This window comes from Ambystoma mexicanum, chromosome 4p (genome assembly GCF_040938575.1).
Source record: "Ambystoma mexicanum isolate Mex_15411 chromosome 4p, UKY_AmexF1_1, whole genome shotgun sequence".
NCBI lineage: Eukaryota > Metazoa > Chordata > Amphibia > Caudata > Ambystomatidae > Ambystoma > Ambystoma mexicanum.
Window position 1 is genome coordinate 385877959 of NC_090927.1, and position 17242 is coordinate 385895200.

The 17242-nt window shown below is 45.2% G+C and overlaps 1 protein-coding gene across 1 annotated transcript in view; it reads right to left on the reverse strand.

Annotated features, from left to right (window-relative positions):
- Positions 1-671: 671 nt before the first annotated feature.
- VSNL1 (visinin like 1) overlaps positions 672-17242 on the reverse strand; it is a 769695-nt gene continuing 753124 nt past the window's right edge. Inside the window, exon 4 of the mRNA XM_069605929.1 lies at positions 672-1653. Coding sequence (XP_069462030.1) covers positions 1456-1653 — 198 coding nt within the window. The 3' untranslated portion in view covers positions 672-1455. The remainder of the gene's footprint in view (positions 1654-17242) is intronic.

Consider the following 17242-nt stretch of genomic DNA (forward strand, 5'->3'; position numbering starts at 1 on the left):
AAGGTTCATTAGCACCCCTTATGTTTACTTAGGATTTTGACTAGGCCATAATGCCTCCCGAGACAGGCCGTACTGTGATAGTGCCGGCCCACCACCTTCGTTTAAGGCTCTCATTTCGCTCATGCCTTTCAACTCAGGTGCCAAGCCTTTGCCACAAGATGTGCCCACCGGGGAAGACATTATTGGCCAAAAAGGGAAGGAAAAATATCCAAACTGGGATTTGTTCATATTTCCTAGATACTAGTTTGAAGAAAGCTGCAGGTATATTACATTTTTTTGTAAAGTGTAATCACCCTGAAAACATTTACTTGATTTACGTCTACAGCATTCTCTACGTTGACGGGAATTTCCCTAATCTTACAAAACAGGCCTGCAACCGGTGATCCACAGAGAAATAAAATAAGAAAATCCCCATTCAAAAACTTGTCGATAACAAACAAACATTTTAATCTGAATTTTCCGACGTCTTGCCCGTTTGGAAACCGTTTCACGATGTATGCATGCAATAACGCAACCATTGTGTAAACTCTGCCTGAGCTATGTGCTCCATCTAGCTGGAGAAGTGGTCATGACTTTTCTAGAACTAAACAACTGAACTTTATCAAAGTATTTTAACAGTTGTATTAATAGACATGCGTTGTTAAGAAATAAGACTTTCTGGGGAAATTAAATCAAATGGTATAAATAATTTATTTTGGGACATATACTGTATTGCAACCTGTTTGGAAGCTTTTGAAAATCCAGGCAGAAATCACCAATACACTGCCAATAAAATTGTAGTTTATGTGTATATATGTATATACATGAGTTGAGGGCGCATCTAAGCAGGGCGGCGCCATGTTTGTTCATAATGCATTCCTCTGACATAGCTCTTTTCTGGATGCAAATGAGGTAAGAGTTAAGGCAGACCAAACCGGCATGCAAATGAAGTACATTTATAGTTACCGACAACACAAGCACACATTGTGAGAGGGGTGGGGGGGCGGGCGGACTCAGGAACATCCCTTCGGGTCTGTCCTGTACTACTTCACAGCAGAATGGCTGACGAGTCTTCGTGTGCACAACTACATCACCTCAGGAAGTCAGTGTCACTAACAGCGTAGGGGGGTACACAGCTAGCATCAGTAAAACATATACAATAAATAGTGTCATCATTAAATGCAGCACATTTCTGATGCACAGGTTCAGGGGGGTCACGGTTCTCATGAAATGACATTGCACGCATCACGTGGTGGCAGTTTTTTTATATATATTATATATATATTATATACTTTAAAATTTTGTAGCAAATGACATTCTCATGCACACAAGTGTTTCAAACACAAGAAGCAAGTCCATTTATATGTAGTCCAAGCATTTTTTGTTTGTTGTTGTTTTTTTTTTGTGTGGAAATAGCTGCAAACCGGATGGAACATTGAAACTTCTATGCAGTCCAAAACGCATGTACTTCCGGGTTCATTTCTGAATGTCACACTGCAGCAGTAACACAATGGAAGGGTCGCTCTTTGCGGCCTCTTTGAACTCATCCAGTGTGATCTGGTCGTCTTTGTTCTTATCCATCTTGCTGAAAATCTTGTCTACCCGCTGCTGTGGCGTCAAGCCGTCTTCATTCATTTTCATCATGATCACTGTGCCCACCATTTTATAGATAGCCTTGGGAAGGAGAAAGAAAAATATAAGTATTTAGTGTTAACGGGTAAAATAATTGCCAACTTTTCCCCCGCAATTAACACTGAAGACTGGTACAATATTGCATTTATAGTTGTTTCCATAATGTTCTTAAAACAGTGGAGCTTTCAACACCAAGAGAGTTGGGTGGTTTATATAGCACAACAACACAAACTGATATGTGTCTACAAACTTAAACACAATTAAACATTTTTGCAATATGACATTAAATATTATTCTTCAGGCTATTTATAAATGCAGATCTTATAGACAAAGGACCTAAGTACAAGGTGAATAAAGAATGACGCCAATTGCTAATCGCTCGACTCAACCCTATATCTCCCCATCGGAGATAATTCCTGCAGGGCTTTCCCTATCCAGCTTGGCAACTGCCGCTCTCCTCATGCCCTAGTGCATCGTATTCGCTGGTTCAGCTTATACAACGATCTGTTGCTTCACAGCTAGGATAGCGCTTTATAAATTCCACATGCAAATGTACAATTATGCACGCAAGTATGAAAGCTGGGACACAAGCCCAATTCTCCAAGCTTTAAAGTTCACAACACAGCCACTAACTTCCTTATATCTACCCCATGGTTGACCAACTCGAGGCCGAGGGGGCTGGAAACGTAACAGGTTTACAGGATATCTCCTCATTAATATTCATGATAAAAATTTGAATTCGGATCATTGTATGCACATTTATCTCATAAACATTAAGGAGGGGTATCCTGAAAATACAACATGCTTCTGACCCTCGAGGACTGGAGTTGGACAACCCTGATCACACCATGGCTCAACACTAAAGGTTCACCAAACACTTTATAAGGCAAGTCAATTTTTATTGATTTAGGTAAAAGCTGAAAATGAGCTGGAGCTAATTGCCATAAAAGAAAAAAGAAAATTGAGCAAAAGGAAGAAAACTGGATGTGGATAGCCAGAGCTCTAAGAGGCAAGGCCAAACCATAGGGGATACAGAACTACGAAGTAAAATCAAATTAATTGATAACATGGAGCACACAAGGTTTTAAACATCTGTTCAACAACTCGTTGGAATTTATAAGGGAGGTAGCTATAATCTGCCTCCAGGAAACGTGGCTCTAGTCATGTCCAGTATGCAATGGATTAGACCTTATAATAAATCCAGCTGGGAAAGGAGAAAATGGAAGGCCGTTTGCCGGGTCGTTAACAATGGTAAAAAAATAACAGCAATCTGTCAATAGTCAGTAGCGGAAACCCAAATCGATATGTACAATGGACGGTACTACAAGAAGAATTGCAGGCACATGTATGCCAAAATATTCTAGTGATAAACATCTACTGGAATCCGAAGAAAATTAGTACAACAAGGCTAATACGCTGCATAGGATGGCTCATTGATGATATACACAGTCGAGTAATCGATTCGTAAATACTGATATGTGGTGATCTTAACATTAAATTGTTATCAGATATCACAGCGAGGGAAATGAACCGGAACGGAGTACCGAAACAGATACCATCAAACAGCATGCAGTGGTCAATCCAAATGAAAACTCTAAATCTTTACCTACTTAATGGACAGACTATAGGTATATTTCAGGGAAGTCAACTTGGTCCAATGGCAGACTGAAATCGACACTGGATTATATCTATGTGTCACGGAACCATCTGCACAGAATCATAAGACTAGGCGTCCTGGAATGTAACAAAATTGATCACAAACCGCTCAAAGTAACATGCAAAGCAATGAATAGAAATGTGCGGTGCTCAATTGTGGCTAATTTGGAAATCAAGGCTGCAACTGCCTAAAACTACGACAGTGTGATGTGAGACAACTGAATTATTTTGATATAAAACAGGTTGTTGACTCCACAGACAAGGAATATGAACCCTTGCTGGCCACCTACAGAGTTTTAAGAACAGGTTTCAAACAACCACTTCTTTACCCTAAACATACTTATAGTAAAATGGTAGTGGAAAGAAGGAAAAAACCGAGAAGAGAAATCAAAGAGTGGGGCAAAACATCACAAGTAATGACGGAAGTGGAAAAAGCAAAAAAAAATAACAGCTCTGAAAAATGGCTATAAGAACTGGTTGAATGCCTTTAAAAAAAGCGGGATCAAGAACAAGGGGAAGCCATGTTAAGGTCCCTGAAAGACAAGTCCACAAAAGAATCCCGGGCTCTAATAAACGGCACAACCTTACATCAACAGACTCAGATGAGCAATTTAGTGCCCGAAGATAAATGGCTGGATCATTTTATGCATTTGTATGAAACAACAAAATTGTGTGACCAAAATAATCAAAGTTTAAGAGACAGAGGTAAAGTGGAGGCTCGAGATGACTCAAGATGTGATTCTACAAAAAAATCAATACACTAAAAATATCTGGCGCAGCAGGGCCAGATGGAATATCCGCAATAACGCTAAAGGAAAATCCAGACGATTGGGCTGAGCTTCTGGAAAAGGTATACGATCAAATCGTAATTTTAAAAAAACTGACCAAATCGTGGACTTCTGGAATTCTAGTCCCAATCTACAAAAAGGGGCCTTGTGAACAACTGGCTAATTACAGACCAATGTCCCTGTTAGATGTGCCAGGAAAATAATTGGCTGCAAACCTACAAGAAAGATTACCAACATGGGCTAACAAGGAGAAGATAGTAGATCCAAGACAAACAGGATTTACAAAATGTACTGGAACTGATCTGAATATATTCATGCTGTCATTTCTGCAAATGGAAGCGAAGAAAGCAAAAACGAAATTTTTTATCGCTTTCATAAACTTAAAAGAAGCTTTTGACAGCGTGAATAGAGAAAAACTACAGTCAGGCTAAACAAAGGAGGAAAGCTATCAAAAGAAATAAAAATTATGAAAGGGGTTAAGCAAGGGCGTCTCCTGGCAGCGACACTTTCCAAATTATACCTGAAGGATCTGCCAGAAAAAAACAGAGATGACAACACCGCTGAGGTTGAACAACACAAAGGTTTCATTGATAGTGTACGCTGATGACTTGGCAGTACTTGACCAAACAGAGATGGGACTGCAAAGACGACTACAGTAGAAAAACTACAGTCAGGCTAAACAAAGAAGGAAAGCTATCAAAAGAAATAAAAATTATGAAAGGGGTTAAGCAAGGGCGTCTCCTGACAGCGACACTTTCCAAATTATACCTGAAGGATCTGCCAGAAAAAAACAGAGATGACAAACCAACACCGCTGAGGTTGAACAACACAAAGGTTTCATTGATAGTGTACACTGATGACTTGGCAGTCCTTGACCAAACAGAGATGGGACTGCAAAGAAGACTGGAAAGAATACAAACCTACATGGAGCAAAACAACCTGAAAATAAACAATAGTAAAACAAAAATACTGACTTTAAGAAACAAAAGAAAGAAAATACAGAGAAAATGTAGCTGGAAACTGGTCGGGGAGGCATTGGAAACATCAGCTTCCACAAAATATCTAGGTGTTTTGTACAATACAGATGAGAAAGAAACATTCTGGCAAAATGAGTTGGTAAAAAAGTTACTGAACTGGCAGCACATGCAGGGATTGTGCATGCACGGTACAGAAAATTCACCATGCTACCTTTAAAGCAATTATACATCCAAAAAGTAACTCCATGTCTGACTTATGGTGGTGAAGGGATTATCAGCCTAGATTGGAAAATTTGGTCCTGGATTGAGAGTCAATTCTGGAAAAAAGTCCTGGGGCTCCCACACTGTTTACTGATAGCGGCAGTAAGAGTATAAATGGGGCTGCAATCATTACAATCGGTAATTGTGTGGAAATCACTACATTTGCTGAGAAAGATATCAGAAGATAAACCAGTCCTTCCGTATGGCTTCTTAAAACCAAGTGGAAGTGGGATAGGGTCCAAATTACTGAATGAATGGAAAACAAAATGTATAGAGCAGTTGGAGTGGTTACATTCGTCACTTGATCAGCTAGTAACAGATCCAGACAGAGTGAAAGAGAAATTGAAACGTGCAGACTGGATCCCAACACAAGAGGCAAAACAATTGTATAAAATCTTGACGGATGGAGTAGACGATCAAAGAAAACGGAATGAACTTCCAAAGTATCTCCAACAATTTCCCAGTAAATTCAGAGATATTCTACTTAGAATTAGACTAAACATCTATCCAACAAATGGATACCTGTGGAGAACAGGCCACAGGGGAACTAACGAGGGAAATTGTCAGATGTGCCATAAAGAATGTCAAAAAGAGACGGTAAAACATCTATTACTGACAGAGTTCAGAACGCTATTTCTGGGGAATTATGATAACAAGAGCATAACAGAGTCAGCAGAAAGCTGGTGGAAAATCTTTTTATCTTTTTATCTGGAGAAAAAATTGGATTAACATATACTGGAATCGGTTTTTTAGAAGAAGTTATGAAAAAGGTGCTGAACATGCTGACCAACTGAACTGGACAAAACAGGTCGAGCAAAATTAAGTGAGGTTGGAGGGAAAATGGTGGGATGGACGTGTTAATGTTTAAAAGGGAAATTAGGAAGATATGTGTTGAAAGTTTGAATTAACTGAAATAACACACAAAAATAAAAAAAGCTTTAGGTAACAATTGGAAAAGACTGTATGACACAGCCCTCACATTGACGATCCGTGAGTACAATCCTACATGCTGTAACTCTAGCCATCATTTTCTCAACATTAAATAGTGTAGTTTCCTATAACTTGCCAATAGTGGATAGGTTCATGAGTAAAGCGTTGGGCCATGACATGAAGGCATGAAAATAATGTTGGAAGTATAGGTACAGTGCGCAGATCCCCAAAATTCTTGTAAAAAGTCCATAAGACAAGTGAATCTGGCTTCAAATCCCAATTTAATGGTTACTAGACAGCCGACACGTGTTTCGACCTTTCAGGTCGTCCTCAAGGTGTGATTCAGAGTGTGCAGTGAGCAGATTGATAATTTGCGCAATCAATTTTGGCCCTCCAATGGGTATGTATCCTTAAGAGTATTTGGTAATCTGAGGCTGAAATAGCTGATAAGAGTTCAGGGGTCAAATCCCCATGGATGATCATGAGCAAATAATCCACCATGAACAACCATGGGGATTTGACCCATTGGAGGTCCAAAATTGATTGCGCAAATTATCAATCTGCTCACTGCACCCTCTGAATCACGCCTTGAGAACAACCTGAAAGGTCGAAACATGTGTCGGCTGTCTAGTAACCATTAAATTGGGATTTGAAGCCAGATTCACTTGTTTTAGGGACTTTTTACAAGAATTCTGGGGATCTGCGCACTGTACCTATACTTCCAACATTATTTTCATGTTTACCTGTACTGGTGCTTATTAGGGGACGCCAGTGGAAGTGTATCACTGCAGAAGGCCATACCCCTTTACCACTATGGTATCAACTAGCGCACTGTCTCATTAACGACCCACAGTTCTCCTTACTTACGGATATGAAGGCAGGTTGCACTTTGCAAGTGTGAATCTTGCCTGGAAAGGTTGGCATAACCTTTCATCCTTCTGGGGTTGATAAATCAAGTACCATTACAAACATGGGTAATCATTGCTCCTGTTATCTCAAAGCTTAGAAGCTGGAGGAGTATGGCATGAAGTACCAGATTCCCGTATACTTTCAATGGCTGTTGGGATTACCGACTCAGTTTATCCACCTAGTAAGGTTGAATGCCTGAGTCTGCCGGCCCGGGATTTCATCTTGAGAAATGCAGACTTGCCCCATGACCAAGGCGAGCACTTAACCTGTGATCTAGGCATCATCCGCCACAGAGTTGCACTGACAATACCGTCTTTGTAGCCGTCCATAACTTTATACAGACTTTACATTGACTTATACATTAATGGGAAAAGTTGGACAAGTGCATACAACTCTATCTATGCAAGCCCATGCTTGGTAATTTACGTAATGATGAAAGGATTTAGGGCCTGGTTCATGAAATTTTTGCATTGTTCAAAGTGACTTTGTACTGCTGAAAAGTGATTTGGCACTGCCGACACAAACCCAGATTCATGGAACTATGCCAGTGTATTTCTGCGGTGCAAAGTCAGTACAAAGTCATTTTTGCCATACAAAATGACTTTGCACTGACTTTGCACTGCAAAAATGACCTCTGCACAGTTCCAGGAATTAAGGTTTGTGTTGGCAGTGCAAAGTCACTTGTCGGCAGTGGAAATTCACTTTGAAATAGTTTTTGGGGGTTTGTTCAGTAGGAGTGCCGACGCGCTGAGTCTTTATTCGCATACTGGAAAGGGATTATCCCGTGACGGAACAAAATCCTAAATGACTGACGTGTCTATACTTTTTCATTGGAACATGAATATGATTTAATCTGCCCAGACACTTTTTTGTTTTGAAAAAGGCCCTTGAGAGGCTGAAACACATGTAAACAACCAATGGGCAATAAAAACCAATAAACTTCAAGTGAATGAAACCATAGGGAGAAAGGAAACTTATTTCTGGAGACAATAAGATTTTGGTGGCGCAGTTAACGTGTGGTTTCTAGACAGTTCAAGTAACCAAATTCACTTTGAACCGTGCAAAAAATTCCATGAATCGGGCCCTTAATCCTTTCCTGTGGATTTCACCCACTCTTTTAATGTGGCACAATGACCCCCCAGAATGCCTTCTCGGTTTCCTTGACCCACAGAAAGGGTCCTGAGAAACACACTTGATAGAAATCTGCCATAGGGGCTCAAACCTTCACAATCCACTCATGTTATGTTATGTTACTTGGCATTTATATAGCGCCTTATGTATCACTGGTATGATCTCAAAGGGCTGGTAGGTTGAACGTCCTCGGGAACCGCAGTTCAGTCAGCAGAGAGAGAGAGAGAGAGAGAGAGTGTGGTATGGTGCGTGGGCACACCGGATATGTGTGCAGCTGGTGCGGTTGTTGCATGATAACTGCTTCTTAGCGGTAGGTGTGGTGCTGAGGAAATCAGTTGAATGCGTTCAGTCTGGTGGGTGGACCCCCAGACTGAGTTCTGGCTGCGTTAGGCCTGAGGAGACGCTTAACTCACTGTGTTTAGGAATGCTAACCAGAAACCTACCATAATAGACTGTTCTTTTCAGTCACACTCACTTTCCAATGTCGCTGGCCAAGCAACAGAGGCCTCGAGGCACAATAAAATAATACTCAATTCTGCACGGATACTGCCAAACTAGGTACACCAGGCCCTTTGCAGCATGCCAAAACATTCTGGCCTGCATTTGCCATCCCACAATTATATCATAATTAACAAACTAAAATCCTCCTAAGTGGACTCTGTTCAAGTACGAATATATTTCACACTGCGCTACATCATGGCTATAGCGGGCAATATAATACAGATGCAAGGTAAGGTCTGGGGTGCTTGTATCAGTGATGCTTAGTAATATACAAATGTAAACTGCGTTTATGTATTGGATATAGTCGCCTTTATTTACACAGGATAATGCTGCTGTGACTCTTGCACCTTTAAGCACACTTGTTAGTTTTAGCTTAACGCTGCTCTAGCCACGTGGGTTGCTAAAATGTTTGTACCGGTGACGTTTCAGTATTCGTAAAAGGATACAGCCATTCGGCTTGCTCTGGCCTTTGCTGTCCAATAGTCACCCACAGGCTTTGCCTGGTCCTAATGTGGCCTAGCGATGCACACATCTAAAAAGACTAAATAATTCCTCTGCATTCCGCTGTCTGCTTCCTGTGTGTTCTCCTAGCAGTTCCAGCCCTAGGCCTGCTAGGCCTCAGCCAGGTGTGTCCTATTTTTATTTTCTATTCTAGGTCGACTCGTATTGTTAGTTTTCAATACAGTGCAGGATCCATTGCTGCACAATGTTGGACATAAATCAAATATGCACCTAACACTGTCACAAAAAAAGTATACCAACTATTTAAATAGCGCTTCAAGCAGGGCTCCTACCGCTGCTAAGCGCTGTGGTGACTGGTTGCCACTCTGTTGGATTAAAACCTTCGCACACAGATGTCCATTTCCCCAACTGTTCGTTTACCTTGTGGAGCACTGGACTAAATGGCGGTCCCCATTTGGTGTCAATGAGCTGAACATGTGCTGCTCTCAATATACAACTGCTGTGCATTTATTTCCACGGTAATGGGCAGCACTATTTTGCATGAATCTGTTTCTATCATGAAATGGTAACTCCACTAACAGGCATGGGGCCTCATTACGACCCTGGCGGTAAGTTCCGTAAATTACCACCATGGCGTAAATTACCTTAACGCCGAGTAGCGAAGACGTAAATAGCACCTAATTCCGACCCATCGGGCATGTGCTTTACGCCATGGCGGTAATGTAAAGTACGCCATGGCGCTAATGGGCCAAAAACGGCCCTTACCGCCATCGCACACCGTCCATGGAGCACTACCGCCACGCACACCATAGCGGTCACCGTACTTAGCGGTCACCGCAGTTAGCGGTCACCGTAAATAGGCGGAAGCGGAAATAGCGCCATCGCGCAGGAACGGGAAATGGCATGGCGGCCATCTTTAAAAACACAATCCATCGCCATCCTCCACTACCATACCTCATCCGGCCCCCATAACCATCCACACCCATCACCCACCCCAAAACCACATCCAACATGCCCAAAGTTGTAAAAAAGGCATGTGACAGGCAGCGCCAAGACCGCTTCACCAAGGAGGAACTTAACATGCTGGCAGAGACCCTGCAAGAGAATGCGGAAGTCGTATTCTCGACACAGATGACAAGGGCGGCTATCATGAAGAAGAAGGCGATATGGGCCCTAGTGGCACAGCGAGTGAGTGCAGTGGGGGCCGCACCCCGCACAGGCCAGCAGTGCCGGAAGCGCTGGGACGATCTGAGGCTCCGTGTCCGTAGCATCATTTCGGCTAACCGCAACCTAGCCATGTCAACTGGCGGAGGCTCAGAATCACCTATCAAGCTCCAGGCGTGGGAGGAAATATGCGCATCCACCATAGGGATGGAGAGCATTGAAGGTGTCGGAGCCATGGAGAGAGGAGTGCCGACCCCAGGAGACGCAGGTAGGTGGCCAGAGCTATGCATGCCACACTCAACAAAGCCCCACTGTGCGAAGTACCCAGTCGCCCCATAGTGCTCATGCAACACATCGACAGGTGAACGTGCACAGACACATCCCAACACCACCCTGCAAACAAGCAGCATGCACACCCTAACTGCTGGAACACACATAGCACCATGCTACCTCCACACAAAAGCCACCAAACCTGTATGAAATGCGCTGCATGCACCGACTGTATAGATGTCATCCCCTAATGCATGTCCAATGTCCGAGGACCCATCAATAACACATCCCTCCTTTGCTCCACCACAGATTCCGACACAGAGCCCCAGGAAGAGGGCAACACCGCATCCTGTTCCTCCAGAATGGCCAGGCCGCAGGCATCCACCCCAGCCGTCCGGAAGGGAACCCACCGGCAGCCACCAACCCTGCCTGGGGTAGAGGACAGGCAAGTGCCAGCCCCCACTACTGCTGACACAGACACAGCAGCAGCAGCAGACATGCCACTAGTTGTGGCCACTGAGGGGACAGCCTCTGCCGCAAGCAGCACCCTTGGGGAGAGTGCAGCCATAGCGGCAGACTGTGACAGCGGGCCAGGCAGCATTGAGGACATTGATGTTGAAGGGCCCACTGCCCATCCACATTCCCCCGCAATTTCCCTAAGCCCCCTGCAGGCGGATGCCACACAGGGGCAGTCCGACTCCGACGAATAGGCCAGCAGAACCAGCAGGCACTACAGGACATTGCAACACGGCAGCAACAACTAACTGACCTCCTCAATGCACATGTGGCACAGTGTGGTGGGGCAAGGGATGCCATGGAGCGGTCAGCTGACCGTGTCACAGCTGCCATAGAGAACTCCACAAGGAGTATATGCACTGAGCTAGCGGCTGTGCGCAATGAACTCAGTGAACTTGTGCACACCATCAGGGACATGCGACCGGATGTGGGGCGTGGAGCCTCATCAACCACCAGCTCAGCACAGAGCAGCCCCGTCCGTAGATCTGGGCGCACTCTCCGCAGCACGGCCAGGGGTGCCCCAGGGGCCATGGGAGGGGATACACATCCTTGACTTGCCTGTTCAGCAGGACTACTCCGCACCTTGTAGCACGGACACTACTGCACCATTGTTGGGGTGTTCAGGGGGGAGGTGGGAGGGGGTTGGGGGTGTGTTGGGGTGTTCAGGGGGGAGGTGGGAGGGGGTTGGGGGTGTGTTGGGGTGTTCAGGGGGGAGGTGGGAGGGGGGAGGGGGTGTGTCACAAGATTTCACTGTTGCAATACACATTTATCATTTATCATTACCACAAACCAAATGTGTTGACATCTTTATTGCGTCCATGTGCTACATTGTTGTAGAGTCCACAGTGTGCATGTCCCACACACACACAGTGCGCCGAGTGCCGTCTCCATGTGACACGCATACGCTGTGTGTGCTAGAAGCATTGGTCAATGAGAGTCTGACGCATGACACGCCCCTCCTGTGCATCGCTGCCTCCTTGAGGTGGTGCCCCATCCCCACCCTCATCATCCTCATCGTCAGGTGGTAGCAATTCTACGTCAGGGGGCAGGGGCACATTTCTTCTGACGCACATATTGTGTAGCATGACACATGCCATGACGACCTTTGCAACCTTCTCATGCCGTTACAGGAGTGCCCCGCCAGACCTGCTGATGCAGCGGAAACGTGCCTTCAGTAGGCCAAAAGCTTGCTCGATCACTACACGCGTACGGGAATGGGCACGGTTGAAGTCCTCCTCATGCTGGTTCTGTGGGTTTCGGACTGGTGTAAGGAGCCACCTCTTCAGGGGATAGCCTGCATCACCTGTATGTGGGCAAGAATGTATGCGTCAGGGATGAGCTTGAGTGATGTACATGAAATGCCACCATGAATTGCATTGAACATTGATTTTGCACCAGTTTCTTCTGTGCTACTGGTTTCACACCGTGCAACCGCTATATTGTTATTGTTATTGTTATTTTGCACTTATATAGCGCCTTATATACCATTGGTATGGTCTGAAGGCGCTGGTAGGTTGAACGTCCTTGGGAACCGAAGTTCAGATCAGTAGAGAGAGTAGGGAGAGTCAAAAGGTGCGTGTGAGCACCGGGTATGTGTGCAGCTCGTGCGGTACTTGTGTAATAGCTGCTTCTTAGCGGTAGATGTGGTGGTTGAGAGATCAGGATAATGTGTTCGTTCTGGCAGGATTTATCCAGGACGGATGTGGCTGCGTTAGGCCTGAGGAAAACGCCTGGCTGGGGGTGTGAAACCAGCAGTGTTTACATAGATTGATGTGGAGTAAGCGGTGTTAGTATGGGAACAGTTATACCGAATGGTGTCATAGTATCTCTGTGTTCTAGTTGAGTGGTGATGTAAAGGAGAGAGTAAGCGTGGTGGTGTGATTTGATGGGTTATATGCTCTTTCAATGTGCACATTTATTAATGCAACATTTCCCAGAGAGGGTACCGGGCAAACTACAAAATTCATTTTCCCACGAGAGGCTAATGGGCGGTTTTCTAAATACTATTTTCCATAGAGAGGCTATTGGGCACACTTCTAAATTGAGTTTTCCACAGAGAGGCAACTGGTCGCACTTGTAATATCAATATTCCAGAAAGGCTATTGGGAGCATTTCTAAATTCAGTTATCTAGAGGCTATTGGGTACATTTCTAGGTGCAACTTTATGAAGCGTCTATTGGATATACCTCTATAATCGACTTTCACAGAGTGTGCCACATGTCTCACATGTGCCGCTTTTGAATTCCAAGGCACGAGGTATGCAGGGGTGACATGTGCCTTGTGAGTGCCGATCCACTGTGTCCGTTCAGGCTGTTTCTGTAGGTGACCTGGCACGTGTCCCGTGAGGGTTGCATTCACATGATAGCGGGAATGCAGTCTGGCTCATCATTACCCCAGTGAACAAGACTGTTGCCCATGGGGACAGTCTGTGGGCCTTGCTGTCTGTGTTTTGGTGCATTGTTGTTCCAGTCCATCATGTGCCTCCTTTGGGCACAGTCATGGGGAACAGGCCTTTCAGTAGGAGCTGTTGGTGACGTGCATGGACGTACATTTCTTTGGAGTGTATGTGGTCACGGTATGGTCAATGCACTTGTAGGTGGTTGTGTCAGGGTTGGGTGACACCTTCATTGACATGTCAGGTCTTCTTAGGTCAGGCCTCATGTATGCAGGTGTCAGGTGACGTGAGTGCTGCCTCAGGGTGTGTTGTGGCTAATGCTAGTCGCAGCCTGATGGAGCATGCATCATTCCCCCCCCCTTCCCGCCAGTTGGAGTATGCATCATTCCCCCCCCTGCATTGGTATGTCAATTACCCACCCACTTCACATTTCAATGCCCATGACATTGGACTCACCGAGTAGCCAGGTTCTGGGCCCTGCCTGTTGCTCCATGTAGCGTGGTAATGTTGAGTTCCTAAGGACCATTGAATCATGGGTTGATCCGGGGAATCGGGCACAACAATGTGTGAAGATACTGTTGGAGTCACAGACCATTTGCACGTTGATTGAGTGAAATTGTTTGCGGTTCCGGTACGGTACCTCCTGGGCACGTGGGACCGTCAATTCCACATGGGTTCAGTCGATGGCACCGATGCAACCAGGTATGCCAGCTAGTGCATGGAAACCCACTTTGGTGTTGGCAATCTCCTGGGCAGTCCGTGGTAGTGAGATGTGGTCATCTGTGTGCTTGAGGAGTGCATCCAGCACTTGCGTCAGTGTACGCGAAAACGATGGTTGTGATATGCCATGCAAGTGCCCTACTGTGTGCTGGTAGGTGCCTGTGGCCAGGAAGTGGAGCACGGACACTACCTTCAGTAGGGGGGGGGTGGCGGTGGGTGTTTCAATCATGCTGGCGATGTCGTTGTGTATCATGTCCACGATGGTGGTGATGGTGTCCCGGTCCAGTCGATACAGGGTGTGGATCTGCTCAGCGGTGAGGTTGAATGGGTTGGGTCTGACGCGTGGGATTGGGGGCTGCCTGCGTGGTAGCACTGGCTGTGCTGGTGGGGCATGCTGGGCCTGCCTTGCCCTCCTTCTCCTCCTGCGTCTCCTCTGTGCAGCCTGTTGTTGTTGTTGTTGTTGTTGTTGTAGTTGTTGTTGTTGTTGTTGTAGTTGCTGTTGTAGCACTCGCATTGCTATCAGGTCCTCCAGCCCCAACATTGCTAGTCCTATCGGTAGCATTGTGGTGTGTGGCTGGGTGTGGGCAGGGGTGGGGTGTGCTCTTTTTGTGCTTCCTGTGTCTGTATTGCCTTCACCTGTGCTGTTTCTGTGCACCTGTGGCAGCTGCATTCACTTAACATGTCCCTTTGCGGTTGATTCGCGATGGCGTTGTTAGCGCCATGGCGGTAAGGTACTTTACGGGCTGGGTGATGGCGTAAGGTGCATGTCCGCTTGGGTCGGCATTCGCGTACCTTACCGCCATGGCGCTAGTTACGGTGTGGGAGGTCGCGTGCACGCGCCCTTGGCGCAGTTAGCGGCAGCGTTGACTACGATGCCGCTAATGGCATCGTAGTTAACGGTCAGGGGTCGTAATCGGCCCTAGCGGAAAACGATGGCGGTAATCGTTTACCGCCATCGTTTTACGCTTAGCGCCAGGGTCGTAATGAGGCCCATGGTGTTTAACAGACCGCTGGAGGCTTGCAGGCCAACAACCCGTGGATTCTGGTGTTTCTTGATCATAACTGGAAAATGTTATGTATAGTGTGTAATGTGTCTATTGCTCCGTTCTGTTACATCAGAAGGGTGTGAAGGGAAAGCACGCAACGGGAGGGAGAGTTGCACCCTCTCGTACACGTCAACTGTTGGGGCAAGTCTTTTCCCCCATCATGCAGCATACGTGTTAGCAGTTGAAAGACACCCGACTCCATGTCCTCACTGCACAGGTTTGACTGAAGAGACTTTACTAATGGAATCCTTCAGCAGCAAACATGCTGCACGGAGTGCTCCAGTTTATGTGCATTGTGTTAAGTGCTGCTAGCTCCGGCACAGGGAAATGGCATGATTTGCCAGGCGCAAGCCTTTTTAGTTTTGGGTATTATGTGGCCCTTAAGCAACACCTAAAAGTTGAAGCTATTTAATTGGAATACAGCTAGGAGGGAGATGACAGATGAGGAGGGACACACAGCTTGTGGGTGTTGTTTGGGATTTTATCAACACATTTTCTCCCCATGGCCATGCTAATCTTTATGGCCATTCCCACCCACTACCTGCCCCTCCCTGCCGTAAACCCATCCTGCTGGGATCTCTTTGCACTCGCTCTTTTAAGCAATAACATCAAACTTTGGCCTAACAGTGTTATTTCTAAGCAGTCTGCTGAGAGCTAATGATTAATTGGTTTTGGCTATTAGGTGGCACTTAAGCACCACCTACTAGTGAAAATTTGTGTTGGCGTACAGCTAGGAGAGAATTGAAGTGAGTATGGACACAGGGCTTGTTGATGTTGTTTGATTATTTATTCACTCGACTGCATTGGCGATGTTAATCCCTATGGTCATTCCCACCCACTACCTGCCCCTCCCGCCTAAAATGCATTCTTCTGGGATCTCTTTGAGCTAGTTCTAAAAAGCAGTAATAACAAACATTGGCCGTCCATTGTTATTTCTAAGCAGCCTGCTGAGAGTTCATGGCTAAATTGCTGATGTTAACCCATCTACTGGTATAATGAAAATGTCTTAACCAAGTGTGACTTCAGCCCCTGGATTTATAGCTGTTCCTTGTTAAAACAAGCATTGACAAAGCCAGCAGTGTTGGCCTTCGATAGGCATTTGCCAGGCATTGCTAGCACATGCCCAGGTATTCACACCAGTTTCCAGTTGTTGTATCCTATGGCCAGGAAGTACCATTATGTCAGTGCCTGGCAAAGGACTATTCTATACCTATACAAAAGCCCAAACTGCTGGCTTTGCCAATTCATGTTTGTGATGTCGCGAAGCTGGGAGTTGATGTCGGATTTCTCATTCCAAAGGAGGGGAGTTCGCTAGGATTCACTTTCAGGCACTTTAAAGTTCCAGTTGCCACCAATATTTTTTTATTTAGGGCTGCATAAATCTCTTAACATAATGCAGTCCAGTTTTTCTGTGCTTATTGGTTATTGTGTTGTATGGCACAGTGATTGCAACAGAGCATATCATTGGCAATGGCGTGAGTCCCTTGGACATTAGATGGTAATGGTTTGATGGTCGATGGGTTTAATGAGGGTGATATTTCCTATGTTTAGGTGTAAATGTGCTTTTGAGTACAAGTGATTTTGATAACAAAACCTGAAAATTATGTGAGTGCCTAGTCTTTTGTGGCAGAATCTCGTATATCATAGCAATAATAGCCAAAATATATACGTCAGTACTTGCCACATGGTGCTACTCAATGGTTGTATGGATCAAATGGCTGACACATGCCCACACTCTACCTATACCATGGTGGTACTAGACATTATCTAAAGTAAACTTATTTTCCACCATTTGGCATTGCAAGAAGTTCTGCAGGCACAATACTGAACCATGTTTACACTTCTCATGCGTTCCATTATTCTCTACCTAGTGATTTAGAGAGGTATGACATCTTCAAATCTTGA